General features: G+C 37.3%; 2 protein-coding genes across 2 annotated transcripts; one reads left to right on the forward strand and one right to left on the reverse strand.

The window, feature by feature from the left end:
- Positions 1-550: 550 nt before the first annotated feature.
- Positions 551-16,946, forward strand: LOC140151113 (uncharacterized). Its single transcript, XM_072173336.1, has 10 exons — positions 551-975; positions 3,437-3,639; positions 4,271-4,553; positions 5,495-5,710; positions 6,214-6,413; positions 9,351-9,630; positions 11,992-12,210; positions 13,799-13,995; positions 14,352-14,667; positions 16,169-16,946. The coding sequence occupies exons 1-10, from the start codon at positions 684-686 to the stop codon at positions 16,291-16,293; spliced, it is 2,331 nt and encodes a 776-aa protein (XP_072029437.1). The 5' UTR covers positions 551-683; the 3' UTR covers positions 16,294-16,946.
- A 742-nt stretch (positions 16,947-17,688) lies between these two features.
- On the reverse strand, positions 17,689-23,822 carry LOC140151115 (small ribosomal subunit protein bS1m-like). Its single transcript, XM_072173339.1, has 2 exons — positions 23,374-23,822; positions 17,689-19,248 (listed from the first exon to the last, which is right to left on the reverse strand). Exons 1-2 carry the CDS (start codon positions 23,799-23,801, stop codon positions 19,095-19,097), a joined length of 582 nt encoding a protein of 193 aa, XP_072029440.1. The 5' UTR covers positions 23,802-23,822; the 3' UTR covers positions 17,689-19,094.
- Between the last annotated feature and the right edge of the window lie 14 nt (positions 23,823-23,836).

Here is a 23,836-nt window from a genome sequence, read left to right on the forward strand (position 1 = left end):
TAATTTATCAGACACAACAACTGGCACACATCTGGAATCTGAGCTGGGTATCAGAACAACTCCATCACTTTCAGCTCACCATGCTTACTCGATGTTTGTCTAATTTAGTTTCACGAGTTAAGAAAAGTTTACATGAAAAGCTATGAACTAATTCTGACTGTTTCCTGAGTTTTGTCATCTTTTCTGTGGCCGAGTTCTGTTGTTTTCTACAATTGCTTTTGTTGTGATCCAGTATTATAGTAATAGCTATGGTAAATCTTGTAAACTTCACTGGTATAATACATATTTTGCTACAGGATAACCGCAACTGACATGCTGCGTAGAAAGCTATTGAAGAAAGGAGCAGGAGAGCAGACACGCTATTTTAAAGCAATAATTGGAGGTTTGTAGCTAAATTGCATCGGTTCATATAGACCAGAGTATTTAATAGTACATTCAGACACTAAATGATTTTTCAAGTCATTTACCCCCACGTAGGTCAAAGGGTTAGACTGGGTCATAGGTTAAACATATAAAACAATAATACTTGCAGTCGTTATAGTGTATTTATGACTTGACACTTGAAAACCGTCTCGAAGTTGACTTAAAATCAGTGAAATCAAGATTAGATTCTACCTGGAAACACGCATTCTCCTGCCTACCGCTTTTGATGCAACGTCAACCATCATGCAACATCTCAATAAATGATGAGTATTATTATGGAAACCAAACTTTGGCATATAGTGATCGTGAGCTTGTGTGCACTTTTTTGTCATGAAACCCATACGTCACCGACAATACCAGATGAAAACGATTTGCAATCATGTATTCATAACGGAAATTCAATTTCACATGGAGACACTTTCGAGGAAAACAAATGCGTTATTTGTGAATGCTTCAATTCTACGATTCGGTGCGATGAGATAGCTTGTTTCCAGTTATTCTGTTCAAGACCGATGAGTTATAAAAACGAGTGTTGCGATGTGTGCCCTTTCGGTAAGTAGTACTTGACGAATAAATTTTATATGTATTTATCAAAGTGAAGTTAAATTCCGAAAACACATTATTTTAGTGCCAGAACTTCTGATGAGTGTTGTAATGAATGTTTACAATGCGCTATAACTAATCACAGATACAACCCTTATCAAATCTAAAAGCACAGATAAGGTGGCTGGGCTGATGGATTTACCTTTTGCTCACCCCTGGACACGGGTCTAATCGAATGTCACACCCCACCCACCCCACCACTACAGCCTGTCTCAAAAAAATTGTGCAAGTGAAAACCACCCTGTTTGGTAATTAGAAAATACCGTTGTGATATGATGCTTACATCAACGTCAAGGGTACAGTCTTAGTATTTTGTTAATAAATCATAGACAGTAACACCATGGCTGTCCAAAGATTAAAAAAAGGGTACAGTCTTAGCTCTCAAATGCCGTTTGTTCTGTTCAATTTGCTTGCTTTAATCTCAAGATATGTTTAGTTAACAACGATAGGGTAAAATCACAATTGTGCCACTTTTACTAGGGAAGAGAGATGTACATGTAAATCAATGATAGCCAATGATGATGCGTCTAATGCACTCCCCCTTCTGGGCTCGTGCATTAGACGCATCAACATCAGCGCGCGTGCATTATTTTGTCTAATTTCTCTTAATTAACCTATAAGTGTGCAATATTTGTCTTTTAACATGTCTTGAGTGACAAAGAAAACAGTATTTACCATGATCAAATCATTGACATGCACATGTATTTAATTTTACAGCAGAATGTGAAATATTTATTTATCTTTTAATCTGTTTTAAGTGGGAAAAGAGAATCATTATAACTGTATCATGATAAAACAGTAAAAAGCAATTTTGTATTGTTGTGTAATTGATGCATTCTTTTGATTTCACGAAGGAGCTCTTGATTAACCCGATGCTATCATTGATTTACATGTACAGCCCTCTTCCCTAGTAAAAGTGGCAAATTTGTGATTTTACCCTTTCGTTGTTAACTAAACATATCTCGAGATTAAAAAAAGCAAATTGAACAGAACAAACGGCGTTTGAGAGCTAAGACTATGCCCTATTTTATAATTGCCACAGAGGGCGCTTTTTACTTGCACAATTTTTTTGGAGACAGGCTGTATACAAATGTGCGCGAATGTGTAATTTTAATGCTACTAAAATGGGACAAAATTATGACAATTGGGGCTAAAACCGGGACAAAGGAAGATTCACATTACAACGTGTTTCCACTTCCTCTTCCACTGTCTTCCTTCCGTTTTGAAAAAAATGTTTAAAAAGGATTTTGTATTATTCGTTTTCTTTTTAAAATTGTGAGCCCCTCAGATCATGACCCCTGGGCCCAGGCCCACTGTGCCCTAAAGTAAATCAGGCGAAGATGAAGATATAAATGATGATGCGGTAAGTGATGATACAATCACAGTTTCAAATTAGCGAATAAAAAGCGCAACAACATAATATTTCATGCTTTAATAAGTAATGTTTATAGGCTACCATCAGGGGAACTTTAGTTGGTTTCATTTATACTCTGGTTCAAAAGTGATGTCCGATTATATAATACGGTGGGTAGAAAACGAGTAAGAAATAATATATTCCTTTATTATACAATCGTGAGTTTGTTTCAAACTTGAGTAAAAAATAAAAATGACAGTGGCATACAATTTTGTGTATTAAATAAATTCTGTCTCGGCTAGCAGAGGCACTTTAGTTGGATTCATTTAATGTTCGGGTTCAAAAGTTATATCCGAATATAAAAGGGTCTAGAAAACAGGTTTTGCCACTTTCACCCAAATCGACATATTATATCAGGCTTGTTGTACCACGGAAATGGTTTTGTATAGTTACCGTACAGAGCGCATCAAAGAAAACAAAAGAAAAACAATGAAAACATTTCTTATTCTTACATATATTTTGAAATGGTTGAAATGAATAAATAAATTTATTATGTTTAGAGCTCATGGCAAAAACTGCGGCTGATATTTCTTTCTATATGTTTTCGCAGTAGAAACCGATTTTTATGACAGTGATAGTTTTTGTTCTCCTTGATACGAACTGCCCGATATATGTACAATGCCGATCAATTTCCCAAGTACAACAAGCTTGACATCCTCAATTATGGTGAAAGTGGCATAACCATATTCTAGACCCCTTTATATTCAGATAACTTTTGAACCCGAGCATTAAATGAATCCATCTAAAGTGTTCTGTTAGCCTAGACAGTACTTATATAATTATGCAAAATTGTATGCCACAGTCATTTTTTATTTTTTACTCAAGTTTGAAACAAAGTCGCAATTGTAAAATAAAGGAATATATTATATTCATAAATATAATGGCCAGATGCAACAATTATATCATAATTTATTTTTGTTCCATTCAATAGATGCATAACATTTGTTATAATAACGTGTGATGTCAAGTTTAATTTTAAAACATTATTGTCTGCAGATGTTCCGGTCTATGACGTCAGTATTCGTAATGACACGGTTCGAGCAGTCAAAGCAGGCATTGTCAACACCATCAAAGTCTTCTTGGATATCGCAGTGAACGACCATGGACAGCCCGTTGAAGGTATTAATCTCTGGAAAGTTGGGATGTGGGCCAGTGCTAATCCTGATGGAAGCGGAAAGAAAATAGGTTTTGTCGATCAGGTAAGGATAAAGATAGGGATGAGGTAAAGATATTGAAACTCTAAGATACTGTGTTGACATATTACTAGTCTATTACTAGTGTAGTAAGATTTGCCCTCGAGGGTAATGCCGGGGTAATAGACCGATAAGAATTTTGTTAAAGGTTGATGCAGCTTGGCATTTCATAGCAAGAGTAATGATCAAGTTATGTTTTACATCACACTAAGTGAACCATGATTATGTTTTGATTGCTTCCACGACGTGTAAAATTACAGTTGGAAAGGTTACAACTTATTATAAGACTGTTAAACCTTCATCAGGATCTAACAAAATAGCAAGGAGTATAAATGAATACTGTCCTTTGTGGTGGCTCAGAAAAGAGCTAGCAAAAATGAAAGCCGAAACCTTGACGGTAGTTATAATAAACAGATGTGATTAAAGAGCTTAGTAAAGGTTTCTGTTTCCACAAATTGTTCAAACTTTACTGAGAAAGAAACCAAGTAAGTCTTCATTCCCTGAAAGTCACTATTTTTTCCATTTTGTAATGTTGATCAAATTCATGTTATCATAAAATGTGAACCACATGTTCATGGGTATATGTTTACTGTCTCTATGTGATTGACGTATACATTTTGATTTCTTATACACACAGGTCTTGGCCGAGAATAAATTAGAAAGTTCTCAACCACTTCATAGATTTGTAGATTTCGGTGGCATTGGACTCACTTTCCAAACGGAATACAATCTAGACGCATCCAACTTATCTTGTGAAGAGCTCAAGTATTTATGTGCTTCGTTCAACAAAAACGAATTAGCAATTACACGACATGGAATACATTTTGTACCATTTAATGTATATGGCGTAAGAGGCGAATTTGACCAATCGTTTATCGCTGATAAACTTGTTGGATGCCGAGCCTTTACACAGTGTGACGGTAAGCTCCCAACTAAGTGCAAAGCGCATGTCCCCTTTAGATATGAAATGCTCTGAATCAGACGCAATGGTTTCTGACCTTGAGGATGAGAGCTCAAAATCTTCAGACAGATTGAAAGAAAATGTTATTGCCGTGCGAAATACAAGTTATAGAGCTTTATAGCAGAAAATTTACGCGAGGAGCAAGATTAATCAAGGAACCGAAATCTGTAAGCTACTGCAGCCCGCGTTAATTAGATTTTAGTCAATACTGGTATATTCTCAATGATTTTGCCGGCATTGTTATTAACTCATAGTGATAGCGGTCAGTCATTACTTCAAACAATAATTCAATACTTCAAGTGGGATTATCGTGGCCACTCAAATATGGTAGTTTTGTTATAGTGCTTTTTGTTGGCATTGCGTACGGGCATATTCATGCACACAAAGACAGTTTTGGGTCTGACTTACGCAATCTTTCAGTCCGAGATACTTTCCGTCTGACGCAATTGCGTTGGTATCTAAAGGGAACTCTCGCCTTATAATTTGTTTTTCTTCATACAAAATCCACAATATTATTACATAATAAACGCTGAAAACAAGCATGACAAGAGAGTCGAATATTCCTTTTAGTCAGCTATAGCATTGGTTCCCGTGTTATAGACAGCGCTATTTAAATGGATGTACTGATCAATTGTGAAAAATAAAGATGACTAATCAACTTGTTTGAAATTAGCATGCACATATAAAAAATAGTTGCTCATTTCCCAAGGAAGCATGCAGAACTTCTTCTTCCTGTTTTCACGAGCGCGAGTCTGTGACTGGCTGTCCTAACCTATCTGACAGATATCCACGTAACCGGAATTCACTTCTTCCACTATCCAACTTCGTTTTTCTTGATAAAATTATTAGCCTCCTCATTTCTATAACGATTTGATAAATTTATTCACTTTTCTACGACAGATCGCCTAATTCAAGATGTCAGTGAAGGACTTCGAAGTTGTTTTTACAATGGTACCATAATCACCCACGAAGATAGATTGAAGGCGGATAGATGTACTACATGCTCATGCGACGATGGCACCGTCAGATGTGATAAACAATCTTGCCGACCACTTCGATGCAACCCAGGGAAGCCTATCTATGTTGACGACGAGTGTTGCTCTTTTTGCCCCTTCCGTAAGAAAGCAAATCAAAATAGTTACTTGTTTGTAATTCACAATATATCTTATAATTTCAAATAAGTCGCTTAAAATATTGTCTGCAATTTGCCTGAAATTGCATCTAAACGGTCTCTTTTCGTTTATAGAGTCACACAGTATACAGACATTGCACAAAAGTTGTATTGCGTTGTAAGTTTCTTCAGAATGTATTTTGCAAACGATACATACCGGGAAGACTTGTTAATACTCAAGTTTAGTTTACGATGGGCAGGAAAATGAAAATTAACCATTTTTGAATCATCTAAAATGAAAATTTATTGAAATATCTGGTCTTGGATTTTATCAGCAAAGTTTTTAAAAAAAGCCGAGGTAATTTCAAAACAAAGAACTTTGAAAGTATAGGCCATCCTCCGGGAGCGTATCAGTAAAACCAATGCTAAATGAAACACTTATATTTTTATATTTTCTTTCCATTATTTCTGAAATAATTTAACACAACTGTTTTCCGACTCATTCCAGTGGTTCCCGTTTATGGAGTAGCAATTGACCCGGTAAAGGCAGTCAAAGCAGGTACCATAGACGACATGAGTATTGGCTTGCATCTTCGTGTAAATGAAGGTGGACATTGGCTTATAGAAGGCAGTGGTCTGTGGAAAGTAGGAGTTTGGGCCAGTACAAATTCTGACGGAAGTGGAAACAAAATAGGTTTCATAGAACAGGTAAGCGTCAATAAAAACGTGATTGGGCTATTGCAGTTTACATCCATAATTTTACCCCCCTATGGAAGACATGACCTTAACCTGCCACACAGGGAGTTTGGATTTCAAATGAGGTTACCTGAATGGGTGACTCCATTTGAAATTATACTCCCTTCTATGGGGTGTGTAGATTTCAACTGGAATTGCCCAATTTGCAAAATGAGATTCAAAGATAGTAGAGAGTTGTCTACAAAGATGGTGAGCTGAGAATCCTGACTTGCATTCTGTCTTTTATATTTCAATGGTGTTGACCAAAATACTCATTTCAGTTTTATGGGACCCGGTACTCGGTAGTACAAGTGTTCTGTTGCCCGGGCATTTATTGAATGAAATGACACTCATCTGAATTACTATATCAAGTCAATACTGTTTTTGAAAAAATGCTAATAAATCAGTCTTATCCTTTAATCCTTCTGATATCTACCATGAAAATGAAACTAAGGAGGATCAAGCGACAGCGAAAACCAGCCAGATTTGATGTAAGCAAGATCAATGACCAATACAGAGTGGAAGTTAAGAACCAGTTCCAGAGTCTAATGGAGACTGACTCCGAAGAATTTACTCCAGAAGAACTGTGGCAAAACATCAAGAAAGCAGTGACAGAAACAGCTCAAGGGACTCTTCCCAGATGTAAGAGCAAGAAAAAACCCTGGCTCACAGAAGAGGTCTTCAAATTGGCTGATCAAAGAAGAAAGGTTAAGAACAAAGATCAACGTGGAGAGTATCGTGAGTTGAACAGGAAAATCCAGCCACAAATCAGAAGAGATAAAACTTCTTTCATTACCAAGAAATGTGCTGAAGTGGAAAAGGATAGTGTATCAGGCAACACCAAAGATATGTATAAAAATATCAAAGCACTGACTTCCAGACCCGTTCCAAGACTCAACGTACTGAAGGATGAAAATGGAACCATCCTAACGGAGGTTGGAGAAATTAAATCAAGATGGAAACAATACTGTGAAAAATTATATGCATCTCAAGAAGACAAGGCAGAGGTGGAAGATGGGGTTGAAAGCAAAAACACTGACAGTGAACCAGAGATCCTGATGAGCGAGGTAAACCAAGCAATGAAGAGGCTCAAGAATGGTAAATCACCAGGAATTGACAACATCCAGGCAGAACTGTTGAAAGAGAGTGAAGGGAAGGTGTTGCAATAATTCACAGACTATGTAACAAGATTTGGCAGAGTAAAGAATGGCCAGAGGACTGGAAAAAAGCAGTATTCTTACCTTTACCAAAGAAGGGAGACACAAAGGAATGTGCTAACAACCGCACCATCGCCTTAATTTCACATGCTAGTAAAGTCCTCATCCATATCATTGCTGAGAGAATTAGAAATCATCTTGAGAATGAATTACCACCAGAGCAGGCTGGCTTTAGAAGGGGAAGAGGGACAAGAAACCAAATTGGGAATTTGAGGAATTTAATGGAGAAAAATAGGGAATTCCAGCAACCATTATACCTTTGCTTCATTGACTACTCAAAGGCATTTGATTGTGTGCATCATAGGCAGATATGGAGAATAATGAAAGAAATAGGGTTCTCCGAGCATGTGACCGATCTGATTTGCTCATTATATCACAACCAAGAAGCCACCGTTAGAACAGAGAGTGGAGACAGTGAGTGGTTCACTATTGGCCAAGGCGTTCGTCAAGGATGCATTCTGTCACCGTACAACATATATGCAGAGTACATCATGAGGAGAGCATTTGTTGGTGTTACAGGTCAGGTGTCAGTCGGAGGACGAAAGATAAACAACCTCAGATACGCTGACGACACCACCCTTATTGCAAAGTCATCAGATGAGCTTCAGGACCTCATAGACAGAGTAAAAGCAAGCAGTGAGGAATTTGGGCTGCATCTCTATGTCAAGAAAACAAAGATAATGATCTGTGGAGGAGATACAAATCAGCAAGTGAAGGTGAATGGAGAAGATGTGGAACAAGTTGACACTTTCAACTTTCTGGGATCACTTATAGACAATGCAGGGGGCAGTTCACAGGAAATCAGAAGACGCCTAGCCATGGCAAGATCATCGGCAATTGCGTTGACAGATATATGGAAAGACAGAGGCATTTCTAAATCTACCAAGATTCATATTATGGATGCTCTGGTTTTCCCGATTGCCTTGTATGGCTGTGAAACGTGGGCGGTTGGAATGACAGATAAAAAAAAGATCATGGCGTTTGAAATGTAGTGCTGGCGGAAGATGCTGAGAATATCGTGGAAAGAACATAAGACCAACGAATTTGTAAGAAACCAAATTGGAGACCATGCTTCCATGTGCCAAAAAATAGATCGTTTTAAACTGGTGTATTTTGACCACATTTCTAGAAGAGATGGTGACAGCATTGAGAAGATAATTATGCAAGGTCACGTAGAAGGCAGTCGTAGAAGAGGTAGACAGAAGCTTAGATGGACTGATGGAATTAAACAATTAACAGGCCTTTCTCTCGTCGCAGCCCACCGTCTGGCTCAAGACAGAAGCTGCTGGAATACCATCATCAACAGGGTCACAAAGGGTCAGTCATGACCCATAGGACCACGACGACGATCCTTTAATAGTTTTGAGTATTGTACATGGAAATGATTTGTGCCCATTCAGTTTTCGATAGTTAATGACGAGACTGCCCTTCCACATGAAGCACGGAATCTATTTGAAACATGCAAGATTTATAGCATTGAATGTCGACTGTCGATTGCATTAATATCAGCTGAAGTGTCTCTTAAATTGCATTTTGATGTAACAAACTAACAATCCTCTCCATATAAGGCTAGAAACTGTGGGTACCAATCATATTGATACGGTTATATGAATAGACTATTCACTATTCAAACAATCGTATTAAATATGATATGATGTGATAGTCTAATAGAATATCCGATTCTCATCAACAGGTCTTAACTCGCTCTCAAGCTTCAGATTCACTCTTAAACTTCGCATCATTCACAATTAATGGTATTTACTTTCGCATCAACACAACTGGTGCTAGCTGCAAAGAAGTCAAATACCTGTGTGCTTCATTCAATAAAGGCGACTCTCCAGAACTACTTTACAGATCTCGTGTATGGTCTGCGTCTGACGTAGGATTTGATATCCTTGGTGTTGAGGCTGCCAATGATTATACTCCTAATGCCGGTAGGCTTACCACGTGCCGCAGGTTTACAAGCTGCAAAGGTATCTATCGTATGTCCGTAGGAAAACTCTATTACCAGTAGTTAAGAACTTAAAGTAAATATGATGATTTTCAGGATTTTCGGACTTTTTAGACAATTAATCCACACGCTCAGTTCTTTTCGTTTGCCACGACTGCCATTTCAAAAAGACGAGAGCTGTTGACACACTTAAATTGAATTACAATTAATAAAATAAACGCATTAACCCTGCCCTAGTCTAAGGAATGAGTAGATGTTTAATACCCTTCCCTGTCGCCGTAACACTCAAACGTAACCGCCAAATGGCTCCATGTAATTATCAGAGCATCCTTTGTGCTCAATACACCGAAATTAAGGCCGCCAAAATTAGAGGGTGGCACGGGGTTGAGGGCTGTCACCATAGCTTACATTGGTGAAACTACATTACTGACCATTTCAAGATATGCGTATTTTTGTGTGTCAGCAGCAGTCGGCACTGGCGATTGCGAATCTACACTGCTGACCATTTCAAGACATGAATTTGCGTTTGTCACCCAAAACTGGTAAAACCATGATACTGGTGACCATTTCAAGATATGAGTTTTGTGTGTGTCACCATTTACTTGTAAAACTACACTGCTGACCATTTCAATACATAAGTTTCATGTATGTTACCTTTCGTTAAACTTTCTATTAGTCCAAAACCGATTTTTGTTATTTATTACTGGAAATGATAGGAAACCATATCATGTAAACATAATTATGCAGGACGTTTCATGCTTACGATTTTAAAACGTTGTACAAAAATGGACGATAAAGGTGTATATTGGGCCTCAACGTGACACACTCAAAATTTATGTGTTGAAATGTTGGCAGGGTATAGTAGTTTTACCAGTGAATGGTGACACGCAAAGAATGCATGTCTTGAAATGGTCAGCAGTGTAGTTTTAATCTTGAAATGGTCAGCAGTGTAGTTTTACCAGTGTATGGTGACACACACTAAACCCCTGTCTTGAAATGGTAAGCAGTGTAGTTTTAGTCTTGAAATGGTCAGCAGTGTAGTTTTACCAGTGTATGGTGATACACACAAAACCCCTGTCTTGAAATGGTCAGTAGTGTAGTTTTATCAGTGTATGGCGATACACACAAAACGCATGTCTTGAAATGGTTAGTTGTGTAGTTTTATAAGTGAATGGCGACACAAAAAAACTCCTGTCTTTAAATGGTCAGCAGTGTGGTTTTACCAGTGAATGGTGACACAAACAAAAATCACATCTTGAAATGGTCAGCAGTGTAGTTTTACCAGTGTATGGTGACACACACAAAACTCCTGTCTTGAAATGCTCAGCAGTGAAATTTTACCAGTGTATGGTGACACACACAAAATTCATGTCTTGATATGGTCAGCAGTGTAGTTTTACCAGTGTATGGCGACACACAAAAACTCCTGTCTTTAAATGGTCAGCAGTGTGGTTTTACCAGTGAATGGTGACACAAACAAAATTCCCGTCTTGAAATGGTCAGTAGTTTTACCAGTGTATGGTGACACACACAAAACTCATGGCTTGAAATGGTCAGCAATGTAGTTTTACCAGTGAATGGTGACACACACAAAACTCCTGTCTTGAAATGCTCAGCAGTGTAGTTTTACCAGTGAATGGTGACACTCACAAAACTCCTGTCTTGAAATGGTCAGAGATATAGTTGTACCCGTGTATGGTGACACACACACAAATCATGTGTTGTAATGGTCAGTTGTGTAGTTTTACCAGCATATGGTGACACACACAAAACTCATGCCTTGAAATGGTCAGCATGCAGCAGTGTAGATTTACCAGTGTATGGTGACATAAACAAAACGCAGGTCTTGAAATAGTTAGCAGTGTAGTTTTACAAGTGAATGGCGACACACAAAACCTTGAAATACCCAGTAGTGTAGTTTCACCAGAGTATGGAGACACACCCAAAATCTTTTGACTTAAAATGCTCAGTAGTGCAGTTTTATCAGTGTATGGTAACACACACTAAACTCATGCCTTGAAATGGTCAGCAGTGTAGTTTTACCAGTGCATGGTGACACACACAAAACTTCTATCTTGAAATGGTCAGCAGTGTTGTTTTACCACGGACTGGTGACACACACAAAACTCTCTTGAAATGGTCAGTTATGACAATTACATGATTCATCTAGTAGTGTAGGTTTACCAGTGACTGACATCAATTGCCAAACAAACAAAACACCCCAAAAAACAACAACAACAAAACCATATACATATACATTTCTCTGGGAAGTGGTCACACATAAAATATTTGCGTTTTAAAATAGTGTACATGTAGATTCACTAGTGACTGGGGACCAAATTTATCAAATTACTGTCCATTACTCATGTTTTCTCATCCACAGATCATGAACCAGGGAATAGTGGTTTACCATCTGGCGACCAGTTGCCATGCTCATTCCGTGGTAATGCTATTTATCATGGGGAAACGGTCAATATAGATTCATGTATGTCATGTGAATGTAATAACTCGACACATCTCTGCTTTATAGAATCTTGTCCTTCCTTATTCTGTACCACACCATTAAATTTTGACGATGAATGCTGTGGTATTTGTCCATATGGTAAGTTATGTAACCTGGGCGATAAGGCCAAATCCTTGAATCATTTTTGATGTTAAGGGCGTACTACACCCATATATTGGTTTGATTGGTCTAAATAAATATTTTTTCATTTATAGCTAGGCGATATATGCACGGATCATGTGAAATAAAAAAATATTAAAAAAAAGAAAAAAAAAGTGCTTTTAAACAATTGTAGTAAGTCATTTTAGCCCTATATATATTTTGTTTACTGTATCCTAGTTACTCAGATGCGTGTTTCATAACAAACCATGATTTATTCTATTCAGCATGTTCAAGTAGGGTACATGAATAGAATACATTAAATCCTTTGTTATACTCTCTATAGAAAATCTAGTGGTGCATGCAAAATATATAAACACTTACACAATGGATGTATAGTCATTAGTCAATAATATTATAATGTGTTGTTAGGAGAAGAAAAGGCTATTAGGTCACCGTATGTCAGGTTATAGGTCAATTGGTTCAGGTCAAATTTAAGCATCAATTTTGAATACACATGTGAGAGTTTGTGATATCATAATGAGGAATAATTTTGATATTCTGTCTTTAACTGGATATATATCGAGAAGTGCAAGGTGGATATACTAATATACCTTGGGATGTAAATGGTGAGTACAATTTAGAATGCCTAGTTGCGATGGATTTCACAAATAAATATAAAATAGTTACCAAAATCACAAACGTTAAGCTACCCAATATGGTAGTATAGGTGACAAGAAATACAATTTTTTTTTTCTTTGTTGTAGTATGGTTGTGGTAACCTGTTACCTGTGGCTTAATTAAGTTTCAGTGAAATAATGTCGCAAGTTAAAAATACAAAATATAGCTCAACATTGAAAATAGAAGCATTTTAACCAGTTCCTTTTTGATAGTTGTGGAGCACCAAGTTCATGAAGTCATAAAAGAAATCAGGAACCACTTATTCCCATTTTACATATCAACTTTATTTCCCTAACGTGTTAGCAACACATATCCAAAATTTTATCGAAATCCGTTGATAGTAAGCTTTCCAAAATGAAGTGAATTTAAATCATCAGTGATGTACCACCTTTTGGCTTCTACTTTTAAAAGCATGTAAGCTACGTTGATACCGATGCCACCAATAAAACGAGAAGATTTGCCCTTCATTTTGCATACCACTTTGTCCATTTTTTTTGTAATTTCTTCACAAAATGCAAAAAATGCAAAAAAAAAAAAAAATCAATGGGTGTAGTACCCCCTTAAATGAATTAAATTTGTGGCTCAACGTTTTGCTACAGTTTTGTTATCAACACATTTACGAAGAATTGCTAGTACAAAACAAAAAACAAAGAAAAACTCGAATGTTAGTAATTAACTAAATCAATCAACAATCAACTTTTTTAAAATTCACTTGGTTTGCGATTATTTCGCACATCATAACTTTTCCCAGTCCTTTGGTTATCATAGTTATATAGACCAATGAAATCATTATGATCGAGAAACTCAATAAAGCAACCACTGTTTCATTCCGGGGTTTCATTGCATTTCAAAATCAACAAAGTAACTGCACTGTCTTTTAATTTTGATGCTGCATTTTCATCTTCAGATGTTCCTGTCTCCATTGTTAAGCTTCTCGGTGTTCCATCGATATTCCCTGAAACTAGAAACGACATTACTTTAGATTTGCAAGTCTCTGTGAATAACCGTGGCCAGCAGATAGAAGGCAAACACCTATGGAAAGTAGCAATGTGGGCCAGTAGCAAGGCTGATGGGAGTGGAAATAAAATAGGATACATCGAACAAGTAGGTTGTCGTTCATATTTATTTCTGATGTAATTATTGGCAATTTTGATAATATCCGCTAGGTTACAATTTGCTCAAAAAGTCTAGCTTCAAATTTGCTCACTGATTAGCTTGGCACTCTAGCTTTGAATGCGTAGCTTCGAATGTGAAGCTATAGTGAGCGAATTTGAAGCTAGACTTTTTGAGCAAATTGTAACCTGTCACTGAAAGGCCCATATGATCAGAAGTACTTGATGGATCCATACGTCCGATCAGTTTATGTGAGCAACATTTTGTTATTTTCTTCATGACCCTCAATAATATTAATTAGATAGATAACGGTATTGTTAATTTTCTTTTGTTGTTTAATCTGCTAGGTATTAACTGACGACCAAGCTTCAAAGCCACTCATCTCTCAACCATTTGGTAAAATTCAATTTACCATTCCTGGTATCTCTTTCCCCTTGGACACAACCGGTATCACCTGTGCACAAACGCAATATCTGTGTGCTTCATTCAATAAAGGGGATTTCCCAGAGCCAACCTTTAGGTCACATGTGTTTTCACCATCGGATGTCAAATTTGAAATATATGGTTTTGAATCTGACTCAAGTTTCAATTCTTCTAGACTTGTTGGGTGCAGGGCATTCAGGTCTTGTGGACATCCTAAAACTGTATATGATCGTAAGCATGGTAAGTTAAACCTGTCTTGTACTATTATTTGTGTAAGTACCACTTTTAACAGTGTGCTTGAATGTGGGTACTTATACAAATGGCCAAACAGGTATGCTCCCCTGGACAGAGGCCTGATTTTGGACTGTGCAGCTTCAAAAGACCCCTGAATCATAGACACTAGAGAGAGCTCTGAAAGATATTTAATTTTTAAAGATCACTCTCATTCCTAAAAACTCTGATAGACACTGTTTCTGTTTAATATAATCCCCTAAAGAGTCAACAATTTTAGTTTGCAGCTCCACAGATTCCCTTGTACTGGTATGTCTTCAGCTCCCAAAGCCCCATCATTTCCAGTTCCACTGGGAGCATACATGTATATAAAATATTATGTAGTTGACAGTAGTTCCCAGATTTTTAAGTTCACAACTTTTTTTCACATCATGTCCCTTTCAATAGTTCAAATAAGCTTAATACATGCATAAAATTGTTATGGGAGCATATGCATGGGTTTCTGAAATCTCTACAGGGGTTATATTTTTATTGGAATCTTTTTTCAAGTTAAAATAGGCATAATTTCATGGTACATAGATCTGTTAGGCACCAGAGCTAAATTTGTTTGAACTTTGGATCAACCGTCGATGCTGCTTCGATGCTTGTTATTAATGAAATACCAACTACTTAACAACAGCAAATAAATTTATACTTAATAACAAATAAGGATCAACCAAGCATCGATCCTCGATTGAAAGTTCAAACAAAATTTGTTTCTATTGCCTTACAGATCCTGACACAGGAATTTTTACAGCTTTTTCAGATCCAGAGCCCCCGTATTACTGCTACAGGCTAATCCTGCATTTTGTATGAACATGAAACTGAACCAATTATCATGGCCCCATCTCCATTCAGCTTTATGAATTAATTGAATGTAGGATTAACACTGTGTATACCGTAAAACCCGTCTACAAGCATATATAGTGTTTTTTATAAAAGCTTAATTAATTCGAAGCAAGCGTTAATATACCAATACAATTGATCAGACTTAAAATAATACTTGTTTGTATATGCTTGGATCCGTAATTTATTTGCTCAAACTCCATAATGGACCGTACTTTCAGTCATCTGGGATTTAATCAATTAGATGATAATTAAATCTGGTCAACCAGGAAAACTCACTTTTTGGTTAGATGGAATCACCGACATTTCGACCAAAACCTTTGGCCTTCAGCTGGGTGGATGATTTAGGGTCATCCGAGGTCAAGCAATCATCATGGGGATGTTTCAGAGAAATTAAAGAGGATCTACCGCGATCATGGCATCACTGAGTTTTTCTGGTTGACCAGATTTAATTATCATTTAATTGAATGTAGGATTGTAACATAGATTGAGGTGACAGTTTCTATTTATACATTTATACTGTCCTTCAAAAGAAACAAAAATATGAACCTTAGATTATTAGACCAGTTGTTACTTGTTGCTTATTCATCATACAATTTATTGGTTTTATTTCCTTTCCTTACAGATCAAAACAGAAATCATAGAATATGGCAATCGGAAAAAGCGAGGGCAGGACGTCGTGAGCAGAATGTTGGAAATGGAAATCGCCGTCAAAAGCAAAGAATAGCCAAAATGCGGTTTATCAATTGATACACAACATAACATTTGGACAAACATAAGACTCTTTATATTACTACAATGTACATTTATTTATACCACACAGGCTAGATGTCTGTGGTATAGTGGCACTATACCACAGACATCTAGCCTGTGTTATTGTTAAAAAATGTTTTGTGCAGATGTGTGAATTTGGTTTAGAGCCCATACTTATTTACCTGTGTGCAGCTTTCCCGGCCAAGCTGCAACTTGCTACAGGTTACTGCAGCCACAAGCTTCCAATGAATGAGGGATTCCCCAGCCAAGCTGGGGGGAAAGCTACTCACTGGTATTGATGTGTTTATTTCCACGATTTTTGCTGAGACTTTCTCTTGCTCAGAAGCTATCTTAATGCTTATCTTTAATACACTTTGACACTTAATTATTGTCGTACACTTTTTATACAATTTCACTATTTTTTCCTATCTGACGACATAGCCGATCATGATTGCATTTGTAACAACACACAAACGTGCATGGATGGATCCCTGGGCATTGTTCTCACCGTATGACAATACAATACAATGATCCATTATGTATAAATTTTTAAATGTACATGTTCGTAACTATGCAAAACATATTGTTATGCTTAAGTACAAATTGAATACCTGAGTGGAAGAAGGGCCCAACTCCCAATTGTTTACAAAAATGAGTATAAACTGCAAGATTGAGACAATTGAGGCAAGCAGCATTATTAAGATTCTGCTTTTGAAGGGATGCAGTGCCTAGAAAATTGATGATGAAATGAAAGTTATCTTCGGTGGTGATTGTGATATGTCACTGTCGCTTTTTGGAAAAGGAATTTTTATTTCATCACAGATTTTCTGGGCACTGTAACCCTTAAAGTGGAACTTAATCATGCTGCATGCCTCAATTTTCTCCATTTTGCTGGTTATGCGGTTACATAGGCAGGTAGTGACATCTAGCACCTGTAAAAAAAAAAGTAAACATACTTATGAGACCATTTTTGCACCATAGTGTACATAAGGACCAGTGATTGCACTGACAAAATTTCATTGATATAGCTCTTTCACTTCTGGGCGATTTCTAAAACTTTTTGATACCCCCTCGTATTGCCAGCAGACTGTTCTTCCTTGTGTGTGAAAGATGAGCCAAAATCCACTCCCTAAATAGTCTTCCACATACATGTACACTTAATCATGGTTTTCATGAAATTTGCTTTTCACTACAATAAACTTTCTTGCTAACATAATAACATGCTTCTACTTGTGCAATTAATGGATTATTATCAAATTTCTGTAGCTATTTATAACACATCTGCTTACGGAACTGGCACTTGCAGTGTATTAGTGGAAGAAGGGCCCAACTCCAGCTCGTATTAAGACCTGTACCATTGCCATGGAAACATCATATATAATTTCGACAAACAAACATGGTGTTATTGGGGTTAAAAGAAAGATGCATAGGGCAATTTTGGGGATCATCTGGCCCAATGGTAAATCCGGCCCTGCTCTCCATTATCGTCCCTTATTTAACTTTTTGTGCTCGGGGCCCCTGAACACTCTGGGCTCATGGACTTCGTCCACCCTGTTCCAGGCTTGTTTGCTACGCCCCTGTATTCATGTAAATTGCTGTATGCATTAAGCACCCGTAATTGAATAAAATGACAACGAGAGACTACTATATTGTACCTCGTATTTTAAAAGTTAACTGGGAAGAAAATGATTTAAAGTACTTAAAGTACAGATATACTTTCATTATTATTCGACAGATTCTTGTTTTAATCTGAACTAATCAGAACTTGCCACAAATAAATGTAGGAAATTGAGCATACTATTACTTCTATTCCTCCAGACATGCATCACAATTATTTTTTGTGATTCAGGTATACTTCTACAACACCCATTTTTTGAGGGCAATGTCTATTTAGTGAATTATTGCATGACATGTCCCTAAAGCACAAATTGTGCAAAATTTATAAAAACCCAAAATAGTTGATTCTTTTACAAAAATACCCACAAATTAAAAAACAGCCTAGTATTTAAGAATTGCACATTAAAGTTTTGGAACAGAGATAATGTATGCCATGCAATAGTTCACTAAATAAATCTTTGTCTTTAAATTACATAATTTGAGCTTTGAGTTTAATGTCCGCTTAATACACAATGGTAATAATCATCCAGCAAACACAAAAAACTTTTCAAATAGCTGCACTATTCAGCACTAATGTTGTCCCTTGTTAGAAAATATTTAAATGTTGAGTTATAATGAATATAGGCTACATGTAAAGGTTGTACAATATTTTGTTGTTATAAGTTGCCTCCTCATGTTTCTTCAATGCTGACAAAACACTTTTTTTTTCAAAATGTGTTGCAAAACACTTGATCAGTGTGTTTTGATTAAACAGGCTTTGGAAAAATAATTTTAAGTTAGGAACAGCTGTAGCTCGGACCCTGATCCAAAATATTTTAAGGCCTCTGGGAGGAAAAAAATGGCAACATTCTATTTAGTATAGATATTCCAAAAATCCATAATGTTTGTGGATTGGCAATTTTCCATATGTATTCTTACTAACATGATTTTGTCAATTGATGGTGCACTAATGGTGTCCCACTCCCAGAGAGTGATGATCAACAAAGCAAAGTAAATTTAACGAAAATAAAATATTCTTGCCAACCTACCGGGTACTGATCATACTTGTACTTTTCGAGCGACAGGGATTCCTAGCTAAACCATTATATTTCCAGGCCTTACAGTACTCTTTTTTTTATAACCCAACATACATGTACAAATGTACAACTAAAAATCCTTTCTCCTGATGAATAACTGTTCTGTTATCTGTCCACTTTCATCTGTCCAAAATCTATCGCACCAACAAGATCTGCATCTGCTTCCAGTATACTGAATTCTTTGGTTGCTCCAATAAAATGGTCAGATACTTCCAGATCTTTCAGTCGTATGTTAACTTGTGCTCCTCTGTGGTATTTTCTGTGATGTTATAAAAGAACAAAGGGTACAAATTTATTACTGGCATGCTGCAGTGCATGTGTACATGGTATTCTGTACAAACAAATAAATGTACCACATGTGGAAATCCAAATTAAAAAAAATACACAATTTTAGCCATCAATAAATTACAATAGCATTATGCTTGAAATGTTCTTTCTTTGCTTTCTATTGACTTCTTACCTGTCCACTAGATTATTGTACTTTTGATTTGAAAGGGATCAAGTGGTTTTGTACAGTGATGTCAACACTGCACCTTAGGCGCACAATTGGGCTACTTGGCGATGACTTGCCACTATAGTCAAAAAAGCATGCCTCTACTTGCCTAAATTTGGGCTACTTTGCCGGTCTCAGGCCGCGGCAGTACTTTTTCTTTGATGTATTTTCCTTTCAATTTAGCCGAATTTGTTATAAAGGTTTTGAGTCCATGAAGCTCCAAATTGCAATTACAATGAGTTTTGTGACCATTTATTGATCGGTCAGTAACTTCCCAGTAAGTACCGGAAGTTTTAAAGTCAAGTGCTTTTCCGCCAAATTGGGTGTTTTGCATTCTAAATTCTGGTAAATCTGCTTTTTTGGAAGCTTAAAAATTGGGCTACTTGAGCATCCTTTACCGTGGCCTGGTGAGTCAATGTGCCTGTTTTGACAACACTTGTTTTTATGCATTTTTATCTTAGGTGGTACTACACCCCTGATAAATTTTGTGACTAATTTTGCATTTTTCTCAAAAAATTACTACACACTGGTACCGTAACAAAAGTTATGTATATTATAGGGGTAAGGAATCCAATTACGGTACTTCACTGAAATTTCAGCAATTCAAGACAAGCGGTTCATTATGTTAAGGGGGGACTACAACCCTTGATAAATTTTGTGAATAATTTTGCATTTTTCTCAAACAATAACTACACACTGGTAACAAAAGTAATGTATTATTATAGGGGCTCCAATTACTTCATTGAAATTTCAGTGATTGATTCAAGACAAGTGGTTCATATATATGTTAAGAATGAGGTACATTCTAGTGGTACCTCTTTTCCTATCATAAATTTATAACAACATTTTAATTAACAACATTTTTAAAGCGCAAAATACAAAGGTTTCTATAATAACGTACCATAGGGGGCCTACTGCTTGTCTTGATCACTGAAATTCCAGTGTAGTAACTGGAACAAACATTTTGTGGAGGGAGCGGAACCAAACTCATGAACTGGCAGCTCTGGAGACTACTTATTTCGCGAACAACTTCCGGGGTCGGGTCAAGTCTGTCAATGTCAATGGAAATTCTCCCGGTAAGGCGATGTGTGATCTTAAAACACGAGAGCGAAATTACAAATTATCGTACAGTGTCAGCAAGTTTACATTCACGTAATTTGTTATAGAGAATAACATTTACATAAATCTTTAAGGGGTACTATGTACACCCCTGGCCAATTTTGTGCCTATTTTTGCATTTTTCTCAAAAATTATGGCATATTGGTGACAAGTAACCCAGATAGCAAGACAACGTTATTTAACGTTGGCAATGGTCGCTTATCGGCATGGTCGCGCGTCGGTAAGTCGACGCCAAGCCAACGTTGGACCAACATTGACATGCCAACCTTTAGTCATGGTTGGTATGGGAACGCCAGGCCAACGTTGGGTCAACGCTGTTATGCCAACCTTATATTATGGTCGGTATGCCAACGTCAAGCCAACGTAGCCAGCCAACCTTAAAATGACGGTCGGCATGACAACGTTGGGCCAACATTGTTTTGCCAACCTAAAATGATGGTCGGTATGCCAACGTCGAGCCAACGTAGCTAGCCAACCTTAAAATGACGGTCGGTATGCCAACGTTTGACCAACGTTGTTGTGCCAACCTTAAATGATGGTCGATATGTCAACGTCGAGCCAACAGAGCAAGCCAACCTTAAAATGATGGTCGGTACACTGAGGATGGGCCAACGTTGTTGTGCCAACCTTAAAATGATAGTCGGTATGCCAACGTTGCACCAACGTAGACAGTCAGTCGTAAAATGACGGTTGTTACGTGGAGGTTGTTCCAATGTCGTCGCACAAACGGTTGGAATCCCAACATTGGACCAACGATGGTATAAACTGTTGTTCAAGTCATGGAAATGATCACGTATTTAAAGAGTGATAAAGCCCCATTCGATATACTTATAATAATATCAAATAATAATAATATTAATAATAATAATAATAATAATAACAATAATAATAATAATGATAATGATAATAATAATGATGATGATAATAATGATAATGCTTATACCCTACTAGGTATGTAATTATAATACATGTAATAACAATATTGCTTTGGAATTAAATCAACAATAAGAATTATATTTTTATATTATTTCTTTTTTTTATTCTTTTTTTTTTTAAATCAACATTTAAATAGCAAATGTTATCAATATTGACAGTAAATTTGACCAATATCCCTAAAAAGATGCACTTTGGCAGGTTTAGTCATGAAAATATAGCTTATATTAACTTCAAACACTTATCCAACTATGTAATCTCAGTTAGCTCAATTGGTAGAGCATCAGACTTATAAACAGAAGGTCCCTGGTTCGAATCCCGGTAGGTACTAAGGTAAGTGACTTGTGTAAAATTAAGGTAGTTAATTTGTCTTCGTTGTAAAATAGAGAGTAGGGCAATTTAAGACTTAAAGTAAGCACAGTAAGTAACTGATTTTTTCCGGGTTTTTTTTTCTCATTGGGCTTGTTTGCCAATGGTTGGATCAACGTTGGCTATTGGTTGGATCAACGTTGGCTATTGGTTGGATCAACGTTGGCTATTGGTTGGATCAACGTTGGCTATTGGTTGGATCAACGTTGGCTATTGGTTGGATCAACGTTGGCTATTGGTTGGATCAACGTTGGCTATTGGTTGGATCAACGTTGGCTATTGGTTGGATCAACGTTGGCTATTGGTTGGATCAACGTTGGCTATTGGTTGGATCAACGTTGGCTATTGGTTGGATCAACGTTGGCTATTGGTTGGATCAACGTTGGCTATTGGTTGGATCAACGTTGGCTATTGGTTGGATCAACGTTGGCTATTGGTTGGATCAACGTTGGCTATTGGTTGGATCAACGTTGGCTATTGGTTGGATCAACGTTGGCTATTGGTTGGATCAACGTTGGCTATTGGTTGGATCAACGTTGGTCAAATAACGTTGGCCCAACATCAAAGATTTGATGTTGGCCCAACGATGCAAATTACATTTGTATTGCGGTTGGGTCAGTTGGATCGACATTGGCCCAACGTTGTGGTGGATGGCTGCCCGGCCAAAATCACGTTGGACCAACGTCGAAAAGCAACGTTGGCCCAACGTAGCAAGGTCAGTTCGCCCACGTTGGACCAACGTTGGGCCAACGTAGTGTTGCTATCTGGGAAGATACCGGTACGTATATATAGGGGCAAGGACTACAATTACTGCACTGAAAATTCAGCAACTCAAGGCAAGTAGTTATTGATTTATTGATCAAATATTGGTTTTCCCTCATTTTTGACTATAACTCCAAAACTGTTGTCTGTATTGAAATAAAATTTTCAGTACCGGTACCGTACAGTAGTTGTACATGTCTACATTGCATCTTACTTGTCACCAATGCGCTATAATTTTTGAGAAAAATGCAAAAATAGGCACAAAATTGGCCAGGTGTACTAGTACCACCTTAAAATCTCATCAGAAAATTGGAAGGAAATATAATCAAATATTTGCATCAAACTGATATGCGATGCGATGCAATATAAACCGGCAACCAGAAGCCTTGTAAAATTGTATTGCCTGTTGCCCAACACATTAACATACGTACGGACGCACAAAAATATTGTGGGATGCACGTTTCCCGACCAGGTTTTACAGTTGTGCGTCCGATCATACGCAGAGCTTTTGACATGTTTGAAGCCTAGCGGGAGCCTTGTCTTGTGTACTGCGCAGGTCAGCAACCAATTAGTATGCATGCCTAATTTGCCCTGACATGACATCAGACGCAAACTTAATCTTTGTAATTCGGTTTTCAATCAAAGTCTGTTTTGGTACATCATCACACAGTACATTCGTCATTAATTAATACATTGTTGCACACTTACTCTGCATTCTCTGTTGGTCGTTTGCAAACACAGTGAAATTTAGATCCAAAATCGATATAGAGATCATCGTCAACCACGTGAAAGATTTTGCCAACCACAAGCTGACCTTTAACGGCACCAACATGAATGTGTGAAGAGTTACGTAACATTGTTGCAAAATCAGCAGGCTCTTGTTTTTGCTCTGGTTCTATTTTTTCAAGTTGTAAAGCTGCGTGTTTTGCAAAAGCTTCAGCATAAGATAATGGTTGCGAAGGAGTTTCTGCAGTTTTTACGGGAGACCCGTCATCGGAAACCGGTTTACCTTCGTCACCTACATTTGTTTCAGTTGTTGATGATTCCGCTGAGCAGAATCTCCAATGAACAGGCGAATAATTGAAGAATTTTCGGCAGAAACCTAGCCGTCGTGACATTCGCATGGGCGCAGCCATTTTTGTGACCCCGAATGACCTTTCATCGATACAGC

This window comes from Amphiura filiformis, chromosome 4, assembly GCF_039555335.1.
Source record: "Amphiura filiformis chromosome 4, Afil_fr2py, whole genome shotgun sequence".
Taxonomy (NCBI): Eukaryota; Metazoa; Echinodermata; class Ophiuroidea; order Amphilepidida; family Amphiuridae; genus Amphiura; species Amphiura filiformis.